The following is a 22,597-nucleotide window of genomic DNA, read 5'->3' on the forward strand; positions in this document are numbered from 1 at the left end:
TAAGAAATAAAATTTCTTTTTCTCACATTTGGAAGAATAAAGCATCACTTTGATAATGCCACTTTAACCCCTGAGCCTACAGCTGAATGTGGCTCAATGTGCAATGCGTGTGTGTGCATGTGTGTGTGTGTGTTTGTGTGTGAACATGATGCATGGATTGCTATAAGTAAAAGTGTGTGTGAATTGGTTTATTTGTCCCTGTACATACCTTCTCCTACAAACCGATCACCATAAAAGCACATGCAACTTAAAAAACAAAACAAAACAAAACACCACCACAACCACCACCATCACCACCACCACCAACAGCAACAGCAATAACAACAACAATAAAATTGTCAGAAATCTACTATTTTCAACAGTGGGTGCAGGTGGCCAAATGGGCACTCCCAAAAAAAGCCTGTTAAGGTCCTAGACAGTTTATGCTGGCCCGTCTCCATCAAACTGAAAGTCCAGATGGAGAAGATGCGATTCCAGCCCATCCGTGCTAGTAAATAACACCGGGGCAATCTGGGGATGTTTGCCTACCCCCTCCTGGCAAAGAGTATTAACACCGGTGTCGGTTGGTGTGCAGCCATGTATCCTTCTCCATGGTGCAAGCAAACAGTGGTTAAATTGGAAGAGGAGTGGAGTGAGGGATCTGCTGCCCCCCTTTACCTGACCCAGGGTACACATTATATTGATCTCAATTAGCCCCGCTAAGCAGGGCATGCCATAGGAATGCTCCCCGTGACATACTTTCACTGGAAATGAAGAATGAGCACTTAGCATTAACCCACGCAGTGGGACATGGTAGGGGGAGGGGGAGGGTTGGGTAAGGGCATAACATTACAAGCATGGTGACAGCTTTTAAGTCTCTCAGCCCTGTCTGCAATATGTTTATATACAAATGAAATAAAATCTTAGACTGATGATCCTGAGAGGATTAAAGGCACAATGGTGTGTGGGGGCATCAGGAAGCATTGACAAGCTTCTTTTGGAATAAGATATCTACAGAGGAAACGGAATAAAAGGAAACTAGGACATGACGTTCATTGTGACAGATTCCTGACTGGTTTTGACATTCATTGAGATAACAAGATTAAAAAGAATTGAAGTTGGATCCCGCCCTGATGAGAATCAGTGGAACACACATCCCAGGATTTGCATCACAATCCAAATTCCCCAAAGTCTTGAAATCATTTCAGAAATGTCACAATAATTTGAGAAAAAGCCTGATAATTTGCACTGCGGCGTGCGTGTGAACGCTGGAAAAAAAATCTGAAGATTTGTTGCCTTGCCAATCAAACACATATCAAGACGATACATAAACACAAGGGCTAGGGTCACTGTTGCCATAGATTTTGGCCATGTGCAATTTGGTAGACAAACTTTTCTCTGTCGGCAAATCAGTGTGATATCTCTGTTTATCTGAATGAGTGCAAAATATCTTGGTATTTGGATCGCGATCGAAATCCCGCTACTTTTTCTGTGTGAATGTGACAATAATATGTTCTGTTCAGACAGAATAGACAGATTGAGAGCCAGTAATACAGGTAAAGCTTGATTAATGGATGAAAATTCAGAGAAAAGAGAGATAAAGAGAGGAAAAGAGTAAAAGAAAAAGATGGTGAAGGAACATAGACATATAGGCAGATACATTGATCTCTAGACAGGTAGATAGATAAAGATGTAAAAGCAGGATGACAGAGACAGAAAGATAAATACTGCCTCCCACCCCCCCCCCCCCCTCAAAAAAAAAAGAGAGAGGAATATACAATGCTACAACTCAATACAAAAAATAACAGACCATGAAATACTAACAACAATAGTATTCAAGCATATTGGAGACAGGCAGTCAGGCAGTCAGGGGACCTGAAAAGGGCAAAACTACCGATGATGACAGTGAAATAGAACTCTGAATACTGTGACAAGCATGTAAACATATGCTTGACATCGGCTGCTCTAGGGTAGAGTTAGGAAAAACATGTCAAGGATAGAGAGAGAGAAAAAAATAAAGGAACTGGAGAGTGTGAAGAGATAGAAAGAGAAAGATGAGAGTTACTTGTGAGTTGTACAAAGATGGGGGGGGGGGGTGAAGAAATATGGCTTGATCTGAACAAGAAAATGAGTCAGAAAGTACATGAAAAATAGTACAGGTGAATGTAATGTATGGGTTCAGAATGGGCCAAAAGAAAGACTACCCCATATCAAATTGTAATATACCTTAAATATGTGTTTCTTTGCCTTAATTAATCTTGCCACAGTCAGAAAGAGTGCATTTGACTGAGAAATGTCTTTTGTCAATCACAACCGTCCTGCACACACTAAAAATGGTGCCATTTCAAAAAAGCAGCTTTTTTGAGGGTTACTGTTGATACCATAATATTTCGCGAGGTTTTTATTATTGCGAATTTTGCAACATGCAAAAATATCACTTTGATCCTGATATAAATGTGACGTGCTAGCATGCATTCTATTGTCCTTTACTGTACTCTACAATCTTGAATTAAACCACTTGCAAAATTGTTGTGAAGTCTCAAAATGCAAAAAAAAAAAACACCTTAGACTCGCTTAATGTATGGCATTTATACGAATGGAGTGAACCATGAAATTTATCCTCAATATCCTGATTGAAATTAGACACCATCCACCATTCACCATCAGGCTCAAACATTTTGATCTTCATTGAAATAGGGCCTAAATGTCATTTAATCACTTTGGGCCACCCGCAGTGTATCAATCCACGCATCATCATGAAACACAACTATGCGAAATGATTGAGAAATCAATCATATTGGGTATTTCATCTCTATTCATAATCGAACTGCCAATCAGGCCTTACAAAACATGTGGTCGCTTTACAGATTATTTCATTTTGATCAAGTGCACCATCTGAACAACTCTCTATATGATATATTCGTAATTGTCAATGCAAACAATAGTGCATCCTGAACTTGCATAGAGACGAAAAAATCGTAGCAAGAGGAAACAACATCAATTAATTTCCCGCCTATAGATGTAATCACCCTACCAATGTAAAATAAGTAAAAAACTTTTTATTCTTCTGCATGTACGACTGTCCATGCAGCAAACTATGTGTAGGTACATCAATGCATGAGCCTTGTCTGCACATAATAGCCACATTCACACAGACTAAATAGCTGGAAAGCAATCATGATCCAAATCTGCAGATTTGATTGAACCCATTGAGACAGATAGAAATACCCTGCTAATAAGAGGATCACCACAATTTGTCGATCAAACTATGCATGCCTAAAATCTATCAAAATGGCAACCCTGAATGGCCTTATATTTGTGCATGGTAAAAAATCATGCTTGAATGACAGAGTAAAAAATCTGGGGTAAAAACTCTTGAGATTTTTTGCTCCAGAGTTTACAAACTAGCCACAGTGTGAATTATTACACTATTTCTCAAATTATTGTAATAATTCTGGAATAATTGCAAGATTTCTTGCAATTTGGATTGTGATGCTGATTGCACTATTTCGTGGGATTTTTGCGTCTACACCCACAGGCAAAAATCTTGAGATTTATATTCTGCTAATTTGCATCAGTATGAATCCCACGAATTTGTTATCAGTTGCAACTGGAAAGCCAACTATAGCACGTTCTCGCAACCCCAGCAGCTCTGTATGCTGCAATCACCTCTGCACAGCCCAGTGGGCTGGTATACTGTGAAACCGAAAAATCTGTGCTATCACTCTTTCCGTGAATTGAAGCCGACAGCCGTTGTTGTGGCATGAAATTTTTGCAAATTACCACTGGCATTCAATGTAAGATGTATCGGTAGACAAGAACTTTCGGGTGCATTCTAATTTTGCAAATCTTGGCTCCTCAAGAAATTCACCAAAATTTAATAAATGTGAAAAAAAAAATGGTTTTACAGTACTCATATTATATCCAATTTTGTGCATATTTTAATGGTTGCTCCACTCCCGACAACCAGAAATTATGCTTTCAGAAAGGAAAATAAAAAGAGATATGAGGTAAAGTCAACAGTCATTAAGGAGAATGCACTTATCTCAAGCAACATCAATGTCCCCAAACCCCTGAAAAGGGCAACATTTGCTAAAGGCTACAAATAACTCTCTTCCAACACCCAGCTACAGATATGCTGCTGCATATCCCCCCCTTCCAAATGGAGTATGAAGGAACATGAAAGCAACTGACTCTTTGCCGCCACTAAAGTATGGAGCCTTTTTGTCGTTCGTGGTAACCTTTCCCAGGTGCAGATTAAAGGACGCGGAGGGAATGGTACGGAGTCGGACTACAAGCAAAGAAGGGTTCATAGTCCTACCCTAAAGTGGAACAAATCAGGTTGCGGGGCACGAACTCTTGACTTCGACGCGCCACGTCTGAGGAATTTCTCGTCGCTGCTATGGCGTTAAATGAGAACAGAGAGATGATTTCTGCCTGCGAGTGCGCTGTGGGCTTTTTTTTTGTGTGTGTGTGTGTCTCTCTCTCTCCATCTTCTCACCTCCATCAGCTTTCAGGTGTTGGTTTCAAAGGCATCATCTTTCACATCTCTCTCCCCCTCGGTCTGTCTGTCGGTCTGTCTGTCTGTCTGTCTGTCTGTCTGTCTCTCTCTCCCTCTCACACATACATATATACACTTTCTTTTTGTCTCTATCTCTTTCATTTTCATCCTCTCTTTCCATCATTCTCTTTCCCTCTCTCTCTCATTCCTTCTGTTTTTCTCGTTCTTTCTCTCCCTCTCATTTGTTCTTTCTCTCTCTGCCAATCTATACACCAGCATCACTCCCACAAGTTACGACCAAAAGGAATCAGTCATGTCATCATAATCCAGCTCTTGTTCCTTTGGACACTTCTGGTATCTTTGCGATTTGTGCTTAATGAGATGCTAAAGATTTTAAAAAAAATAGCAACTTAGTAGTCTGCTAAAACTCTGTCTGTCCAGAAGAAAACAACAAAGGAAGTAAGTGTTGAATTTAAACAAGGTCAAGAGAGCTAGTGTCTCTGAAAAAGATAAAAATGTCAAAAACTATTAAAATGAGCTAATTTGGCAAATTTGGGCCCCATCCCCGAGGGGCCCTCCTGTGGGGCACTGCCATCATTTGTGCACACTATGATCCCTTCCTCCCATTGATGATTCTTACCAAGTTAGGTTTAAATCAAGTGGCCTACTTTCAAGAAAAAAATAAAAATATGGTCAGTTATGAATATGAGCTAATTTTGCATATTTGAGCACCACCAAATGGTACACCTGATAGGGTCCCACCATCATTTGTACAGATTATAATCCAATCTCTCTTCATTTATGATTTCAGCCAGGTTTAGTCAGAATCCAGCCCCTGATTTTCCACAAGACAATAAAAATTGTCAAATCATGAAAATGCACTAATTTAGAGTACTGTGGCCCTATACTATGGGTCCCCTTTGGGCACCACCACCATATGTACAAACTCTAATCTCCCTTTCACTATTGATGTTTCCTGCCATGTTTGGTCAAAATCCAGCCCCCTTTTTTTCTTCAAGAAGAGTGTAAAAATATGAAAATGTTTATGCATGACAATCAGCAGAGCCATTCACTAAAAATGAAAATCAATGAATGGCCATAATCTAAACTTGGCTTAAGAAATTCATTGCCATTTGGAAATGAAAAGGTTTTCCTTTCAACTGACATGCTGTGGGCATCCCTTGAATAGGTGGGACTGTTGACACAACTGTGTCATCATCTGAGGCATTTCCCTCACTCGGTTTGTATTGTACAAGGTTAGACACAATGTTACATATTTTTTTCAAATTTTACTGTACAATGTATAGTGCTTGTATTGTATATTTTACTGGCCTATAAACTCTGCTCATTCATTGAATACATACTTTCTCTGTGAAGACAGAATTATTTGTGTGTGTGTGTGTGTGTGTGTGTGTGTGTGTGTTCATTTGTGGGTGTGTGCACTTATGCATGTGTGTAATTCTTTACCTAGTCTACTATTGTACACATTTTCAAAAAAGGTGCAAAAGTAATCCATCATCTTGTATTGGGCACAGGACAAATTTTGGCTGCTTCTTTAAGTGTGCCACTGAGTTGTATTTATAGTGGCAGAGGTATGACTTCGCTGTTCTAATTCCAAGCAATAGTTGTCACACACATGGCTTGTGAGGCTTAAGGCTTTGCAGCTGGACCACCTGGACACAATCATGACACTTCCTTAGTCCTACACATTTGATTTAGAGTTGGGTCAATGCAATTATTAGCTATGGGGTTAAAAAAAACAACATTACAATTCATGACAGATATAGGGCCTATAAGAAAAAAAAAGATAATGATGATTGCCAAAACTATACTGATCTTCACGTACTTGTACCTACCCTCTGGAAGAAAAGAAGGGAAAAACAGATTCACACCCACAATGAAGTTGCATTAGGGTCAATAACCTTTTGGCAAGATGTGACTCACCTTTCACTATCTATGGACACTAAAGGCTGTTCACTGGGTTCTTTCTCTAAGGCTGACGCTTTCCACGGGACGGCTAGTCTCTCCCGCGTCACCAGTATAGATCGCCTGGGTTGGGATTCGACTGGTGACGGAGTGCTGGCTTGCCGGTGCGGGTTCCTGACAGCTTCTCTCTGTTTTTCTGTCAATTATGTAACATCCAAGAGAGAAAGTAATCATTACTTACATGTCACCTCAAGAAAGTAAGTTTGATAGATTTGGTCTTAATATCTAAATATGTTTTGCTCTGTGCTTTAATGATAATAGATTTACATATCAACGGGACAAAATGGAAGAAACATGTGAGCAGTAAACCACTGCACAGACTATGTTCTACATTGAAACTTTTCATTTCATTTCCTTGTCATTTCTAGTCAAACACTCGGTGATATAGTCCCTGTTATACACATTTCAAAACATGCTCTCTTCATCATAGATGAACTGAACTTCATTGCAGGTAAACTGTGCTGCACCAGAAATCAATAATATCATAAATTCAAAGAAAAAGAAGAAATAAAAATGGAAAAGAAGCAAAAGACAAGGAAAGAGGAGGAAAATAGATCATTTAAGTACAAGAACAAGGAAAAGAAGAAATATACAAAGATCAGGAACAGGAGGAGCAGAATAAAAAATATGCTATTGAATTCCATGTCACTCCACCAGCACATGCACTCATTTTCATATTCAAATCCCATGGATATGCAGTGTACTCAGCGTTTAGTTAATAAGGAAATTGGTATGAACAGTGTCGGTGGGTGAGAATGATAAGGGTGTTACGGTGCCTCGAATACTATGGCTTTTGTGGCAACCTAACACCCTTATCATTCTCAACCGACGGTGTGATTTTGAGGAGAGCTTTAAAACTGGGAGATGTTCACTTGAAAAAGTGCAGATATCAAGCACATAGGGCATGTTAATATTAGCATGACATTACTTCCCACAAAGTCCATGGGTGGTATTCTGAAATCCTTCCTAGGAAGAAATTTCTTCCTAAGTCAGGATTTTTTCCTAAGTGGTATTCTGAAAATCTTCCTAAGTTCCTTCCTAAGTTTCTTCCTAAGTGTCTTCCTAACTTTTTTTCCTAAACTTAGGAAGAAACTTAGAAAGATATGCAAATAAGGATGAGATATGCAAATTTCTGACTTAGGAAGAAGTTGGTATTCTAGAATGCACTTAAAGAATTTCAGGAAGATATTTAGGAAAGCTTCACCCCTGTCCCAAGTTCGTTGTTAAGATATAGTAAGCTGCAAAACATTGTGATAGGCGCGCTTGTATTTCACTGCGTGCAACATGTGCTTTGATGATGTGCGAAATGAGCATGAAAAATGGTACATGCTGCGCACACATGAATTTAACCCTAAATCATAATAATATACGATTGTCATTGGTTGGTTCCTTACGATATGGCATTTTGTGTTGGCTTAAGAAAGGACATGGGCGGGGATAAGGATGGCCTAATTTGCATTAAGAAGTTCCTATGAAGAAATTTCAGAATACCAATTCTGTCTTTCCTAGGCACTTCCTAAGTGTCTGACTTAGGAAGAAACTTAGGAAGAAACTAAGGAAGATTTTCAGAATACCACCCCATATCTCTCCCATTGCTATTAAAAAATGGATCTACATATACATGTATTGTACCTGCTGACCTGTAAGTCGAAACCTTCTGAAATCAAAAGTGCCTTCCAATAACCCAATGCCATATGTCATCTATTACTTATCTAAGCACTGCAAGGACAGGATTATTTTTTCTGTTTCTGGGAGATATCAAGACCCTATGTCCAGACTAAATCAGACAGAATATGAGGGAAAGTAGATTTTTCTTTTTTAATGCATCGCATACAGGAGAGATGAATTTGTCTTAACAGGATGCAAGCAAGGTCCAATCATATACGTACTGATGAAGTCTTACTGTATATCCACTCTACGAAGGTCACTCAATTACACTTATGAATAAAGTTGACAAATCAGATAAGCCATCTCCTACATGCGGGGCTAAGAAGGGTAATAAATGGTGCTCCGTATATATTGGAGAATTGTCAAGATCATTTTGTCAACTTTTGTATCAAATCTAGAATGAAGAAGAGGGAAGAAAGAGAAAAAAAGGGAGGACTTCCTGTTTCAACAGCAAAAAGGCTTTAAACTCAAAAGCCCATTTAGGGGTCATATTGGCTGACTGATGGAGTAGAAACATTGTTTGAACATATGCCGAATGCCAACTGACAGGCCTTTAGAATAGAAGAATGGTATGACATGCGCAAGCGAAAGAGCGGCATGGAATAAGAGGGACAGCCTCTCAATGTTACATCAAACTATCATGTAAGAGCCCAGCTTTTAGCTAAGAGCCTCTCAGAGCACATTTCTGAAGTCTTCTGTTACAGCATGGCACTGCACGCCATGTAAAACCTTGGGCCTCCCAGCCCGGTACCTGATTACCTGAGATTACACTAGTACAGCCGTGCTCTTGCCATGTTGTAGCCCCACACAACAGCTGGTTGTCAACTACTTGGGGGCTATGTTGCTGATATAATAATAATGCAGACATATTCCCTATAGACACCCTGTATCTGCCTAATACATAGTAGCCATGTGATATACATTATGTCTAAAAAAAGTCACATACAGCCACACATACACTAATACATGGGAGCCTTGCCTGCTCAGATTACCCCATCCAAAAAATAACAAACAAACAAACTAACTAACTAACAACCATGAAACTAAAGCTTCAACACTGTGATGATAAAATCACAGGAAAAAATTTGCATGAAAGTACGTTCCCCTGTAAGGTTTTGCTACATTGTGCTGCATATAAAAGCACCATGTAGTGTCGTAAATCACATAGCACCACTGGGGATGCCCCCCTGAGGCTATCACTCAGACACTAGACATACTCTAGGCAGATGGGCCAAATTAATGTGGTGAATTTTTTAAAAGTTCGGTGTTCAAGGGTTTAACTGCCTTAAAAGCTGTCCTCAACTTAATCGTGACTTGCTAAAATTTTGTTCCAACTTTTACGCCCTGTAGCTATTCTTCCCACTGTCGTCTAACTCTTTTTGGAAGCTATACTCTCTCCTCAGGTCACTTTCTGCTGAAGTTTCCCCCATTACTGATAGATGAGCTGAAAGGATGGAACACCGGGGTCCACTGGCTAGCTGATGAAACTGGGTTTCTGGGTGCTACATTGTCGCTGATGACGTCCACAGGTATCATCAGGATGCTCTAGGTATCATTTCCGGGAAGGGGGGGGGGGGTGTGGGGGGGGGGGATGGTGAGAGCAGGAAAGCTCTGCTTCTAATGTCACCCTCCTGGTCCGGTCATAATGGGATCTTCTTTCAGGCATTCATCACTCAGAGGCTTCCGAAAATCAGGTCAGGTAACATGGATTCTCAAGGTATCGTTCAGAGAGAGTCTTTTTTCCCCTTTGTTTTTGCTTTTCTCTGGTGCTACAGAGGGGTGAGGGCATTCTAACTTTTTGATTCTCAATGTCTCGTGTTTTTTGTTTGTCTTTTCAGTGGGACACAGATAAAGCAATAACTGATGAAAAAAAAAAATTGTCTGAAAATACTTATTGACAGCAGTTCTTTTTCCACCATCATCAATGGAATAAAAAATAATAGCTGGTATCAAGTGTAATAAAGGATACTTGAGAAAGCTGATTCAGATTCACTAGAAGCAAGAAAAAGTAGCATCATTGAGACACATTTGAAGATATATACATATCATTGAATTACAAAATACATTGTACCACAATACTTAATCTGAATCAATTGGACAAAATGATCACTGAAATCACACTCATGATGTCTAAATAACCAATTATCAAAACAATCAAACCAGTACCATTGCTATATATAACAAAAAGAAGGACATGAGAACTTTCCATAGTATGTCAAAACTAAAGAAAACAAAATGTGTATGTACTAATACAGGACTGCTGTAAAATACATCATACTGGCATAACTTTTTTCTTTTACTTCATACTAAACTTTTTGATGTAATTCTATAACAGATACCCTAAAATGTGACTAGGCTTCTCAATGTATACCAAAAACTATATACCGCCCCTCAACGAAAAGAGTGAGCTGAGAATGCTCCCAACTCCTCTTTAAGCGTCCTTGAGGCCAGGTGCAGTGTATGTGTCGGTGGGACAACAAATTTTGAATTCATGAAGCCCGGTTCCCCCAGGTGACATAAAGAACCCATTTCTTTGGTAGATATGGATGTATTATTGATGGGCGCCATCAGCCAGCTTGCTGCATTCAGGGACTTGGCAGGGGGGTTTTATTCACTTTGTACTTCCTCACTTGGCTCCTTCTTTCTTCTGTCTGTTTGTCTGTCCGTCTGTCTTTCTTTCTTTCTTCCTCCTAACAGCCTTGACTGCTCTGTGACAGGTGGTGGGATAAGCACTGGGTAGATCATAAATTAATGACTGCATTTCAACAATATCCCTTTCCACTATAATGCACCTAAATGATGCATCTATTCCCTGCTTCTACCCCTTTCCCCTCATACCCCCTCCCCCTTCACAGTGAGCTTTGAGTCCTGACCCATATTTGGAAATTATCTCACAGCACACACCCCATTTCATCTGAGTTCCTGCCACAAATTGATATTCTACCATATTCATTTTGTTGCACACTGGTAATGACTAATTTTACTGTCATCGACATCATCTATAAAGATATCTCTTTCTCTATTTCTAGGCAACTTAATGCTTAAACAGAAAGTTCTCCTTTTCTATGAAAAACTTATAAATCTTTAATCTGGTTCAGAGTGTGTCAGACAGATTTTATTCCTTTCATAGAAAAAGGGAGGAAGTGTACTACAGGTGCGCTACTCCTATACAAGAAAGTCCAAACTACTGAAGACTGATTTCATGATTAACAAAACAATTTGGTAAAATTTTCTCACATTTGTTACAATAACATTTTCAGGCTACTCCACAGTGGCTAATAGATTAAGATAAGTCATTCATTTCATGTCATGTTGCATTGGCAAATGCAATATTGATGAAACAACAACAACAACAACAAACAAGACAAAAATTGGAGAAGATGATGACGTTAGAAACATAACTCGTAACATTGCTGGTCATCACATCAGCCCTTCAACCTTTTGCATCCATACCAAAAATGAAAAAGTTGCTGCATCCCCAAAGAATCTATCAGCACTTTGTATGCCTTTCACGAGCTATCTGCCTGTCTGTTATTCTGTCCGTCTGTCTGTATGTCTGTCTGTCTGTCTGTCTGTGTGTTTTTCCCTCCTCTGGGTCAGAGAGCTCATATCTGGTTTGTAGGACTGTGCAAACAGCATGGAGGGCTGGAAGGCACACATGACGTCCAACAAAGACGGCCAGACAATATCATTGGGAGGGGTTCGATTTCAATTATACTGGGAGAAAATGCAGACTGTACAATGCACATAAATTTATCTGAGGCAATCATACGATACTGTTGCAATGAAATATCATCCTGTGTGAGATGAAAGCAAAAGACGTGATTCTCTTCCAACACTGAGTTCTCTTTCCATCTGATATCTCAGCAAATAGGGTCAGACATTTTGCTCTAGCTGGTGTCATTTTACATGCCTCATTTCCATCTTTTAAATCTTTTATAAGCTTGTCTGACCTTGATAGTCTCAATCAAGATCTAGTCTACCTATCCTTTCATGAACAACATTCATAAAAAAACTGACAACACCTCACAAAATTTGCAATACTATCCACGATCAAGAAATTTATTTGTGTCACTGGTAAAATAAACACAAGAACTATATATCATTTTCACAGATTTTCACAGATTGAAAATGAATTTGATTGAAGGAAAATGGGATTACTTTATTCCTCCTTTTGTTTTGTTTTACTTGAAATGAGAAGTGAGGGATATGCAAGAGATAAATTGAAAGAGTGTCTACTGTTTTTTTTGTTTTTTTTGGGGGGGGGGAATGAAAGTAGTGAAAGGTGGCAGCCTCCCTGTTGTCATGGTAATGATGGATGTCATAACAGAGGACTCTAGACTAATTTGTTTTGATATGGGGCATGGACAAGGTAAACTGTGAGGATGAAAAAGGCTTCAAGTCTCCTCTTGACATCCCACGGCCATCATGACAAACTGTGAAAATTAATATTCTTAAAGCCATCGTGTTTCCTTCCTGAGAAGTATCTCTCTCTCTTTTTCCTCTTGGCTGAGGTAACATGGTCTGCCGACTGGTCAGTTGTCATGGCTAACAAGCCATCATATCAGCATGTCACCTCTGGACGTGGTCAGAATATCAGCAGTCATTGTACAATGCAAAGACCATGCTATACTAAAATAAAATCTGAGTTTTCTGATGGTTTTTCAAGAGCTGTGCCTCATCTACAGAGACTACAAGAAAGAGAGAAAGAAAAGAGGAAGGTGGCTAAAAATCTGATGATAGTATTCAAACATCTGCTGTACTCTGCTCTTCCACCCCTGACTAAAGCAATCATTGTTGTTTCTTTGTGTCTTTTTACATATGTGTGTGTGTGAGTGTGTGTGTGTGTGTGTGTATGTGTGTGCACAAAATATAAATGCAAATGAGCCTGCATATTAGTGGCAATAAAAAATATTATTTGATTATAACAAAGAGGAAATGCTGGTCGCAATTTGATCAGTTTGCATGGTAAGCACTTGCCCTAGTTGCCTTAGGCTGATTGGCCTACTTCACTGATGCATCATGGGAAGTCATTACAAGAAATGATTTCATGAGGAAGACACAAAGCAACACATTTTGTCTTGCCATCTTTGTCTTAGTATCTTACAATACTGACATGTTGCTGATAAGGCTTCAGCCAAAACTGACTGTCCAGCTTAGTCGCTATTTAAGTGACACTTTCCAGCCTACATTGCATTACAGTCATTTTGTGTTATACATGTAGACAGGATACATTTGATAACCATAAACAAAATAAAAAGACAAAAATAACAATGAAATAGCAATGGCAACAACAATTTTGATAACAATAATAAATGCTTAGTTATGTTATTATTCTTTATTATCATTATTGCTATCATTAATGCTTCATTATGTTACTTCTACAATTACTACTACTACTACTATTACTACTACTACTACTACTACTACTACTAATACTACTACTACTACTACTACTACTACTACTACTACTACTACTACTACTATTACTACTACTACTTCCACTACTTCTTCTACTACTACTATGAAATGATAATAACCACAACTGTAATACTAGAGTAGTGACACTCCTCTGAATTATAAAACTAACAAACATTTTACGGATTCTTGTAAGTAATAATTCACCTCAATACTTCTCATACACTGTCTTCAATATTACCTACAGTCACATTTCATGCTTAGGACCTGAATTCTGTCTTGGCAATACAGAGATGGAGGAGTCTGATACAGAAAGTTGGTTCCTCCCTCATTTCAACTGACCATTTCCATATGGTCAGTATACCACAACATCCAACATGAGGTCATCATGTGAAACTCACCCCAGGACCTTAATCAGTTTTGTCTTACAGGGGTAACAAAAACATTCCTAGAGTGTGACCGAAAGAAACAAAAAATCAAGGATTTGTTAGGACCAAACTATTTGTGTGCTTTGAGCTAAAATTTGAAACATATTCTGCTACCACTGCCACATGTAATTCTCATCTTTGTGTACCAGCAACTGGAACATGCCTATCTACTTTGGAAACACTGGTATTCTCTCAGAACTGATCTTGAAAATCTTCCTTTCCTTTTTTTTTCTGAAAATAAAGAGAAGACCTGTCTCTGAGCATGCTATCTGACAGGGCTTTGAACTCTACAAGATGCACTCCACCTTTTTTTAAAAAGTGTTCTAAATGACATGCAAGCATGAAGTTAATCAGGCATCGGGGTGAGATCAAATGCCTTCATGCCATGTGCATGTGTTTATGTGTGTGCGTGTGTGTGTGTGTGTGTGTGTGTGTGGGTGTGTAGTTGTAGTAGTAGTAGTAGTAAAACAGGAGGAGCGGACCAATGTCATTAGGCATGGTGTCATACTTGGCTCCAGATGCAATCATAGTAATTAGCAAGCCTTGGTCCAAATCGCTATACTTCTGCGTCTCTGCAACAGCAAGCAGGGGCACACGGGGTAATGTAAAATCAGCAGAAATATTTCTGTGCTAATGCACTTTAGCTACTTCGCATTAAAAAAAACCAAGGAAAAATAAAGACTTAGATAGAAAAACAGTAACAAGATTGTGCCTAATATAAAACAGAACTGGTTTCATCTGTGCAGCTGTGATAAGACAGCAATCCACATGATACTACACTCATAGGACTAGAATTGAGAAAGTCGTAAGTCCAGTATTCAACATTCTCTCGACTACCATCTCAAAAGTGAATTAAATTGTGTAAGATACCACTTGCTGGAGACAAAAGGAGCTTTAAATCTTCATCACTGTCCCCTACATCCAAAGTCTCCCAAACCACATCCCCATATCAGGGAATCACCATACAGGTTTGTGTTGGTAGCCAAGAGGAGGATGGGGTAGGGTAGAGGGGGATGAGGGAAGAAGCGTTCTGCGTGAGGATAATGCTTGTACAATGTGACAGATTATTTGCATAACTAGTATGATAATGGGGCCAAATATAAACTCTTCATTTATATAGTGCAAGGATGTATCAAAATTTAGGAAGCATCCACTTTCAATCTTGAGCAGGTTATCTGGGCTTGCATGGACTTCTCATTTACACACATGTTTAATATAGTGCTACCATAATATGGCTTTCTGTCTGTCTTTTGAATGCAAAAGATAAAAGCTGATCATGAGAGAGCTGTGTAAATTTCACAATGCTAAAATATCTACAATACCTGATAATCAATTCAAGCTTTGCTGGCTGGTAAACTGGTTTCAGAGATGTGAAAATTACAAATTAAACAAGCAGTTCTTATCTATCTGCATGAACAGATTGGTAACTAAAGCACATTCAAATACTAGTACTTAAAGCAGCATTTACATACTGGTATCATAAACAGTCAAAGTTTTTTCTATCCACTTATGAAGTTCCTCCTCTTGGATACATCCTCTGGAGTATACATGTTCTGAAGTTTAAGCTGTCAACAGGCTCTATTAAACCTGCATTTGATTCTTCAATTTTTGCCATAGTATGTCTAAATTACTATAGGACAGTATGGCAGTTGCATATCTCATGTAGACGCACGATCGTGCCTGAACAACTCACTAACGGTCACACAACAAAGTTTGGACAGAGTATTCAAGTACTCATATGCGATACTGTCACTGCCAGTATCACAACCAATAACTCTTGCCCTGTGCAACCGTACCACACAAATGCAAGCATAGTACAACTGCTATTAGTGCAAAGCCCAAGTCCATTTCAATACATCGAATGAGGTACAGGAAAAAAAAGACAGTTTGCCTTTAATGTAACAGCCCGTCTCAGTTTGCATCACAAAATCATTTGGTATCTTCTCCCTATTGCACTACTATACTGTACATAGGTCATCTGTTTGTGAGTCGTGCTGTGGGAGATCTCTGCCATATTTCACATAAGAAATATATGACAGGGATATCTGAATGTCAGGGTTATGTTCTTTTAGAGGCTTATGCTGTCAGTACTAACAGTAAAAGACATCTCAAAGTAACGCTGTTTCTGCTTCTGTATGGACTGTGCAAGGTGGTGAACATGTCATGCCAGGATTGTGCAGGAAAAGATTCCATGTTAGTCCGTATAAATCAAGGAAACTTTTGCTGCTTGTGCTGTGATTAAAGGTCAGGTCGGTAATCTGCTGGAATGGACGCAGCTATATAGAGCTGTAGCGGACTTTGCACAACACTCCACGTCGCTACGAGATAGGAAGCCGAACAATGATCACCGCCCATTCCTTCATCTGATGGCCTAATTCTTTCGGCACGAGATGGTGATGCGGGAGAGAGATACACGGCCAGAAAGAGATTGCAAAGGAGGACAAAAAGGAGGACACCGTCGGAAAGATAGCGATGATGGGGAAATGAGATTCATATATTGAAGGAGAGTGAGACAGACAAACAAACAAACAGACATACATGTGTAAACACACTCAACATAAGAAGGAGGGGGGGGGGGGGATAGAATCACCATATTAGATACCAGAGATATTAAGGGCATAATTTATCATTTGCAGATGAAACAAAAACATGGCATTAGTGCTTCAAAATAGTTCTGAAATGTGAGTTAGGGATAGAAACAACCAATGTAAAAATATGAATCAGTTTTATCAGTATTAAGTATTGTTAAATATACAAAATGTGAACAATAGTTATAATAAAAATGTTTCCAGACTAAACCATCTACAGTTATGGTTTATTGAGAAAAACAGTGATATCTCCTTATATTTTGGGCTTTACTGCAAAAATGTTATATGGTAGGATGTTTTTGTGATACAACTGGCTCACACATATGCATCAAATGTGATATCTTTAAAATCTTTTAAATCACTGCTCCCAAAGGTAAACAGGACCTTTAAGGAGATAAGTAATGTAGGGTATGTAGACAGCGTCAATGATTGTCAAGAAATAACAATCAACTGCATACTGGATGGAGTGTGTGAGTGGTGAGAAGGAGTATTCACATCAAGGAATAAAACTGAGAGGAATGCAAGGGTACATTAGGTAGCAGAGTACACGAAGACTAGAAAACATAGATGGAGACCAAGACTTATGCTGAAACAAAGTGCAAATTAAACAGAAATGAAACCAAATCTGAGAGATAAAATATGAAAGAATGAGAGAAAGAAACAGACAGACAGACAGACAGATATTGAGACTTGATACAGAATGACAAAATGACAGACACACAGAATCCAAGCACAAAAAAAGGGAGAAAAATCCAACAATCAACAAGAAAAGCTGCCAGACTGAAGAACTCTGAAAGTTGCATTCACATCGCGAAGGTTATGTTGGTGTTCATCCTACCCAAAACACGTCCCTCCAGTGGTTGAAATGTCTTTCCATTCCACACCGCAGAATATGATGGCGTGGATATCTATTCATCATCTCTAATCTGGTTTGCCATCTGCCTTCCAGGGTTGATCCCTATGCATGCCAAACTATGAATTCATTGTTATCTAATAGACCCCAATCACTCTCTATGTTACCGTGGTAACTGCAGGCATTTTGCTAATCTACTGCACTACACCAAATGATTTTTCTACCAGCATTTACATTCTCATTAGTTTCATTGTGTGCTGACTTTATCAACAACATGAATTAGTTCATGGTGGAATAACTACCTCAATAACATTGATATCACAGTATTCCATATGGTCTTGGATTGTGTATGTACACAAATATTGATTTGCATGCATCCATGTACAATTATGTCATACTCAGTATGCTCACATTTTATATAGGGGCATGCAAAAATAAATACAATGTTTAAAAGTAAAAACTTCAAATAGTGATTCAAACAATATTTTCGGAGAATCAACGAAGGTCACATCATCCATTAGGTATTAAAATCAACAGAGCCCTTTAGATTAATTAAACTAACAATAGCCTTGGTGATTTACCCAAAGGCTATGTAAAAAATGTAACACTATGATGTAGTTGAACTTGAACACAAATATACAGTAAGTATCTGTTCTCCAATATATTTTTGGGAAAATTTTTCAGGAATTTCCAGGAAAGGCTGGAAGGAAAACACAATTGTGAACTAGCCCTTTCAGCATGATTCTTTTTCCTTTTATATGTAATGAATACTGACTCTATAAAATAGAAAAATTTTCCCGTTCTATAAGTGCCCAGTGTGTAATATAGCACTAGCAGAAGAAACATCAATATTTACACATGCACAAAAAAAAAAAACCTTTAGTACAAATTTTTTGTAACCTACATGTAGCTGAAAGTGCTCACATGTTATTCTGCAATTTTAAAGTACCAGATATCCCTTTTTTGAGGAGGCAACAAACTCTAATATCCATTCCAAATGGCCTATGTACAATGAATCATATCTAACCTCTTAACTCAGTATAAATTTCTGAAGCTTCTGCTTTCCATGGGTTTCGTAGTCACACAACATGTACTATGACAGCCCTTGGTATTCACAAGTAATAATATGGCTGATTCTAGCAAACTGATCTATAATTTTGACACAAACATTAGATTGCATTTTTATAGCCTGCATACCACAATCAGCAGCTCTTTTGAAGTGATGTTTATTTACAGTATCACGCAGAATCATGTCACAAAAATAGGCTTGCATGAAAATGTGCCATTTTAATGGGTAAAGTACCCTAAACTGGTTTTGTTCCTCCAGCAAGACTGATGCTGACTTGCTACCCTCGAGGAAGCGACAAAAATAGTCAGTGAGTGTAGAGTGTACCGCTGGTTTGTCATGGCGGCTGCCAAGAGAAACAATTCCATGGAAATGAGGCCATGAAAATGATGATGCTCCACTTCAAATTTCATCTTGACAAATGTATAAGGACAGGAAAGTATAGGAACTCAACTACAGTAAGAATACAAAGATTATTTCTTCCTCCCCCCTCCCCAACACTTTCCCATCTCAGATACGATACCAATTCCAACATGGTTCACTGGGCGTGCTTTGTTCGTGTAAACCCATTTGTATGTAACTTCATTCTAATAACGACATAAAATCTTGAGAGATGGAATACCGCTTCATCATTGGTAAAAAATAACCCCTATTATGTGATATCAGGCATACAACAAAAGGGATAATAGCATTTAAACCAAGCAGGACCAATCCCAAAGATTAGATAATTGGTATATCGCATGTAAATTCCCACATACAGAAAAAGCATCTCTGCCAAATATTAACCCATTGAGGAGGGACTGATTTTGCTACAACACGCATTTCCCATAGACACCTGCCGGAGTATACTCGGGACTCGTCCTCGACGGGTTAACAGCACGAGTATCGAAATCCAATCAATCACATTCCTTGCCAACCAATGCATGTTGTAATTTCTTACTATTGCTAAAATAGACTACAAGTCATGTTTGTATGCTGCGGCACAATACACGTAGAAGTATCTGAATGCTGATCTGAAAACCCAATTGCCCGAAATGGTTTTAAATCGAGACTTATGCATTTTATGCAAAGGGGGCATTGTGATGACGGGGTGGGGGAAGGAGGGGGAAGGGAGGGGAGGGGAGGGGGAGGGGGAGGGGGAGCAGGAGATAGCATGAAACGTGGACACCAGAGAAGATTCAGATCGCTGCGGCACCAGTCGATAGAATAAATCTGAATTCTGCATCTGAGGACCAGTCACTCCATTTGCCCCTCGGGGGATGAAGATGAGTGGAGGTAAAGGGGAAGGAGAGTGTTTGGATAACCCACAAGTTCTCCATACAATGTTCCAGCCCACGCCTTCTCCTCTGCTGGCTGTGAGATGTGCTCCAAAGATATTGACCAAAAATGTGACGTTATTAGAGTTTTCTACCAGAGAAGCTCACTGTCATATTTTGAAGACTTTTACTAATTATGCATAATGCATATACATTCAACACATCATGGACCTGTTTATCAATGATTGCAAATACATGGTTACTTTTCCCTGGGGAATATCAAAATAAGCTCTAAAGTCATCGGTTCATAGATAGGTGCACACTTCATTCCTGAGAAATAATTTGAATGTAGTTGTTGTTGCTACACCACATAAACCTTGGACAGGCCTCTCATTGTCACACTAAGTGTCTGTTAACCCGTTGAGGATGGTTTGATTTTTGCTACAACACGCATTTCCCATAGACACCTGCCCGAGTATACTTGGGACTCGTCCTCAACTGGTTAACGGATCTCTTCATCATTGATGATTTTTACTGTTATGTTACTATCATTCCCTCTGGCAATGAAATGGATGAATAGATAATAAGTTGAGCTATGTGTAAGATTTGTATGATCTGTATTTAGCAAACCAGTACATCAATCACTGTTTCTTGCAGATCATAAACTGATATTTGTTTTTAATTAATTTTTCCCCCCCTCGGGGGGGGGGGGGGGGGGGGGGGGGGGCAAAAGAGGGCAGTCTCTGACTGTTGGCTAGTCTTCCCTTATTTTAAAGGGGTTAGTGCATCATGGGAAGGTAAAAATGCCCTTTCTGCCAGGAAAGTGTCAGAGCACCATAATTGTACCTGCCAAGCTACTACTATTTGGGCGAGCACATACTTCAGCTTCAGATTACCGGCAGATTAACAATCAGATTATATTAGCAATCTGGCACTGGCTATTAAAATGCCCTTCCCCATACATAAAAACAAACAAATACACAAAATAAGGAACACCTAGACACGGAAATTAATATAAATTAGTAGAGGTCAACAAAAAGCAGCTAAATAAACTATCTGGAGTATCAAACAAAACCATATGAAGCATAAGACTAAACGAAATGATAAGGTCAATGAGACATGTTGTACGACAGTAAATGGCGGTACTCTTTGCGCTCAAAGGTCACCAAAAAATATCACTCCAGACGACGACATCTCCAGTTCTTTTTTTCTGCTCCCTCATCCCTCCCTAACAACATCTCTACCATTCCAACAATTTGTTTTCTCCTCCAATGCTGTATACACTTTGTTGATGGACTACATGCCTTATTGTCATCTCAGTGAAGATGAAAACCAGAACACAGTCAGTGTGTATGCTGGTATAGACGGGAGTACTACTTCTACTACTGCTGCTATATACTCTCTCCGCTGGAAGTTGGCCCAGAACTTGAACTCAGTGATAACTCTTTGTGTCTCATGATTTAATACAATTTGTATAATACAGATTCTGATGGGAGCATGCCGACAAATCTTTTATAGCAGAGCATGGCAGGTCTTGGGCTACAGTTGACCAGGTAAACAAATACCTAATTTATTGCATTACTCTTTTACAAAATTTATATAATATATCCTTATCATATAATAATAATAATAATAATAATAATAATAATAATAATAATAATAATAATAATAATAATAATAATAATAATAATAATAATAATAATAATGATAATAAGACTATGCCATGTTCTCAACTGAGAGGAAATTGTGACCAGCAAGAGAACTTAGTATTCTGTATTAAAGTCACATGAACCAAAATGGCAGAAGAGTGCTTGCTTGAACAAAATATGGCAAATAATATTTGTGACAATTTGACTGCATGCCCTTCATGTGGTAATTATTTGGCACATTGAAAAGAATAATATTCACTATCTATCAGGAATAAAATCTTGTTGGCATACATAGTAATAAGGCTCATTTTGATTTGCATTTAAAATGCCAAGCCATTTCTCTATTTTCTCATTTTCTATAAAAAAATACTTTCCACAGTGTTGAAAGCTTATCACTGCATGCTACATGTATATTATTGTTGCTAGACATCCTCCATAACAAATGAAGTTGATTCCTGTACACATACAGAATAACATTTATGTATTTGCAACACAAATGCAGACTTCATATTCATAAAGCAACATTAAGGCCATGTGAGAAGAGTATTCAGTGGGCTCTTTAGAATGCTATTTCAGATAACTCAATTCATTTCATTTAAACAGTTATACTATTCTAAATAACTACTCAAACTCATTCAAATCTAATGCTTTCATTTAAACACAAATACTCAGGCTAATCTTAATACAAGTCTCATGAATGATGCTACATGAATTTAACAAGTGGCTCTTTCTTTCCATCATTGATTCACGCCATTAATGCTGTCATTCCCATTGACGACCACTTTGTGTACAATGGTAATGTCATTGTGACTATAACAGTGTTGAGAGGATTAACTGAGACGGGATATATGCCCTTACAAGTGGATGAACCGTGATAAACACGGTGAAGAGTCTGCTGAAGAGTCCAATCTTCAGGTGTTCAGCATCCCGCTCAGACACCCTTGGAATGGCGAAGACATAACAAGATTTTTACGGCTTGCATTATACCGAGCTTTACTCCGAGTGCGAGGCGGCGAGAAATGCAGTGCTGAAGCGGTACCCATCCCTGAAACTAGAATGAGTGAATAGGGGCGATTCCCCGGCGGAATTGGAATTATGCATGCATGCATGCAATCCACCCACAAGCTGGCACAGCGAAAAAATGGAGATCGCAACTGGAGACCTCGCAACATGGTGTCATACTGTGCACTGGAAACTTAACCCAC

At 38.8% G+C, this 22,597-nt stretch overlaps 1 protein-coding gene across 4 annotated transcripts in view; it reads right to left on the reverse strand.

Moving 5' to 3' along the window:
- LOC139719146 (protein FAM219A-like) overlaps positions 1–22,597 on the reverse strand; it is a 122,110-nt gene that overhangs the window by 73,774 nt on the left and 25,739 nt on the right. For all 4 annotated transcript variants that reach the window (XM_071630577.1, XM_071630576.1, XM_071630579.1 and 1 more), the window contains one exon: positions 6,425–6,602. In XM_071630577.1, the coding sequence (XP_071486678.1) occupies positions 6,425–6,602 (178 nt within the window). The remainder of the gene's footprint in view (positions 1–6,424; positions 6,603–22,597) is intronic.

Source organism: Diadema antillarum, unplaced genomic scaffold, assembly GCF_040938485.1.
Source record: "Diadema antillarum isolate AM-2024a unplaced genomic scaffold, OU_Dant_1.0 scf00000105, whole genome shotgun sequence".
In the NCBI taxonomy this organism is placed as follows: domain Eukaryota; kingdom Metazoa; phylum Echinodermata; class Echinoidea; order Diadematoida; family Diadematidae; genus Diadema; species Diadema antillarum.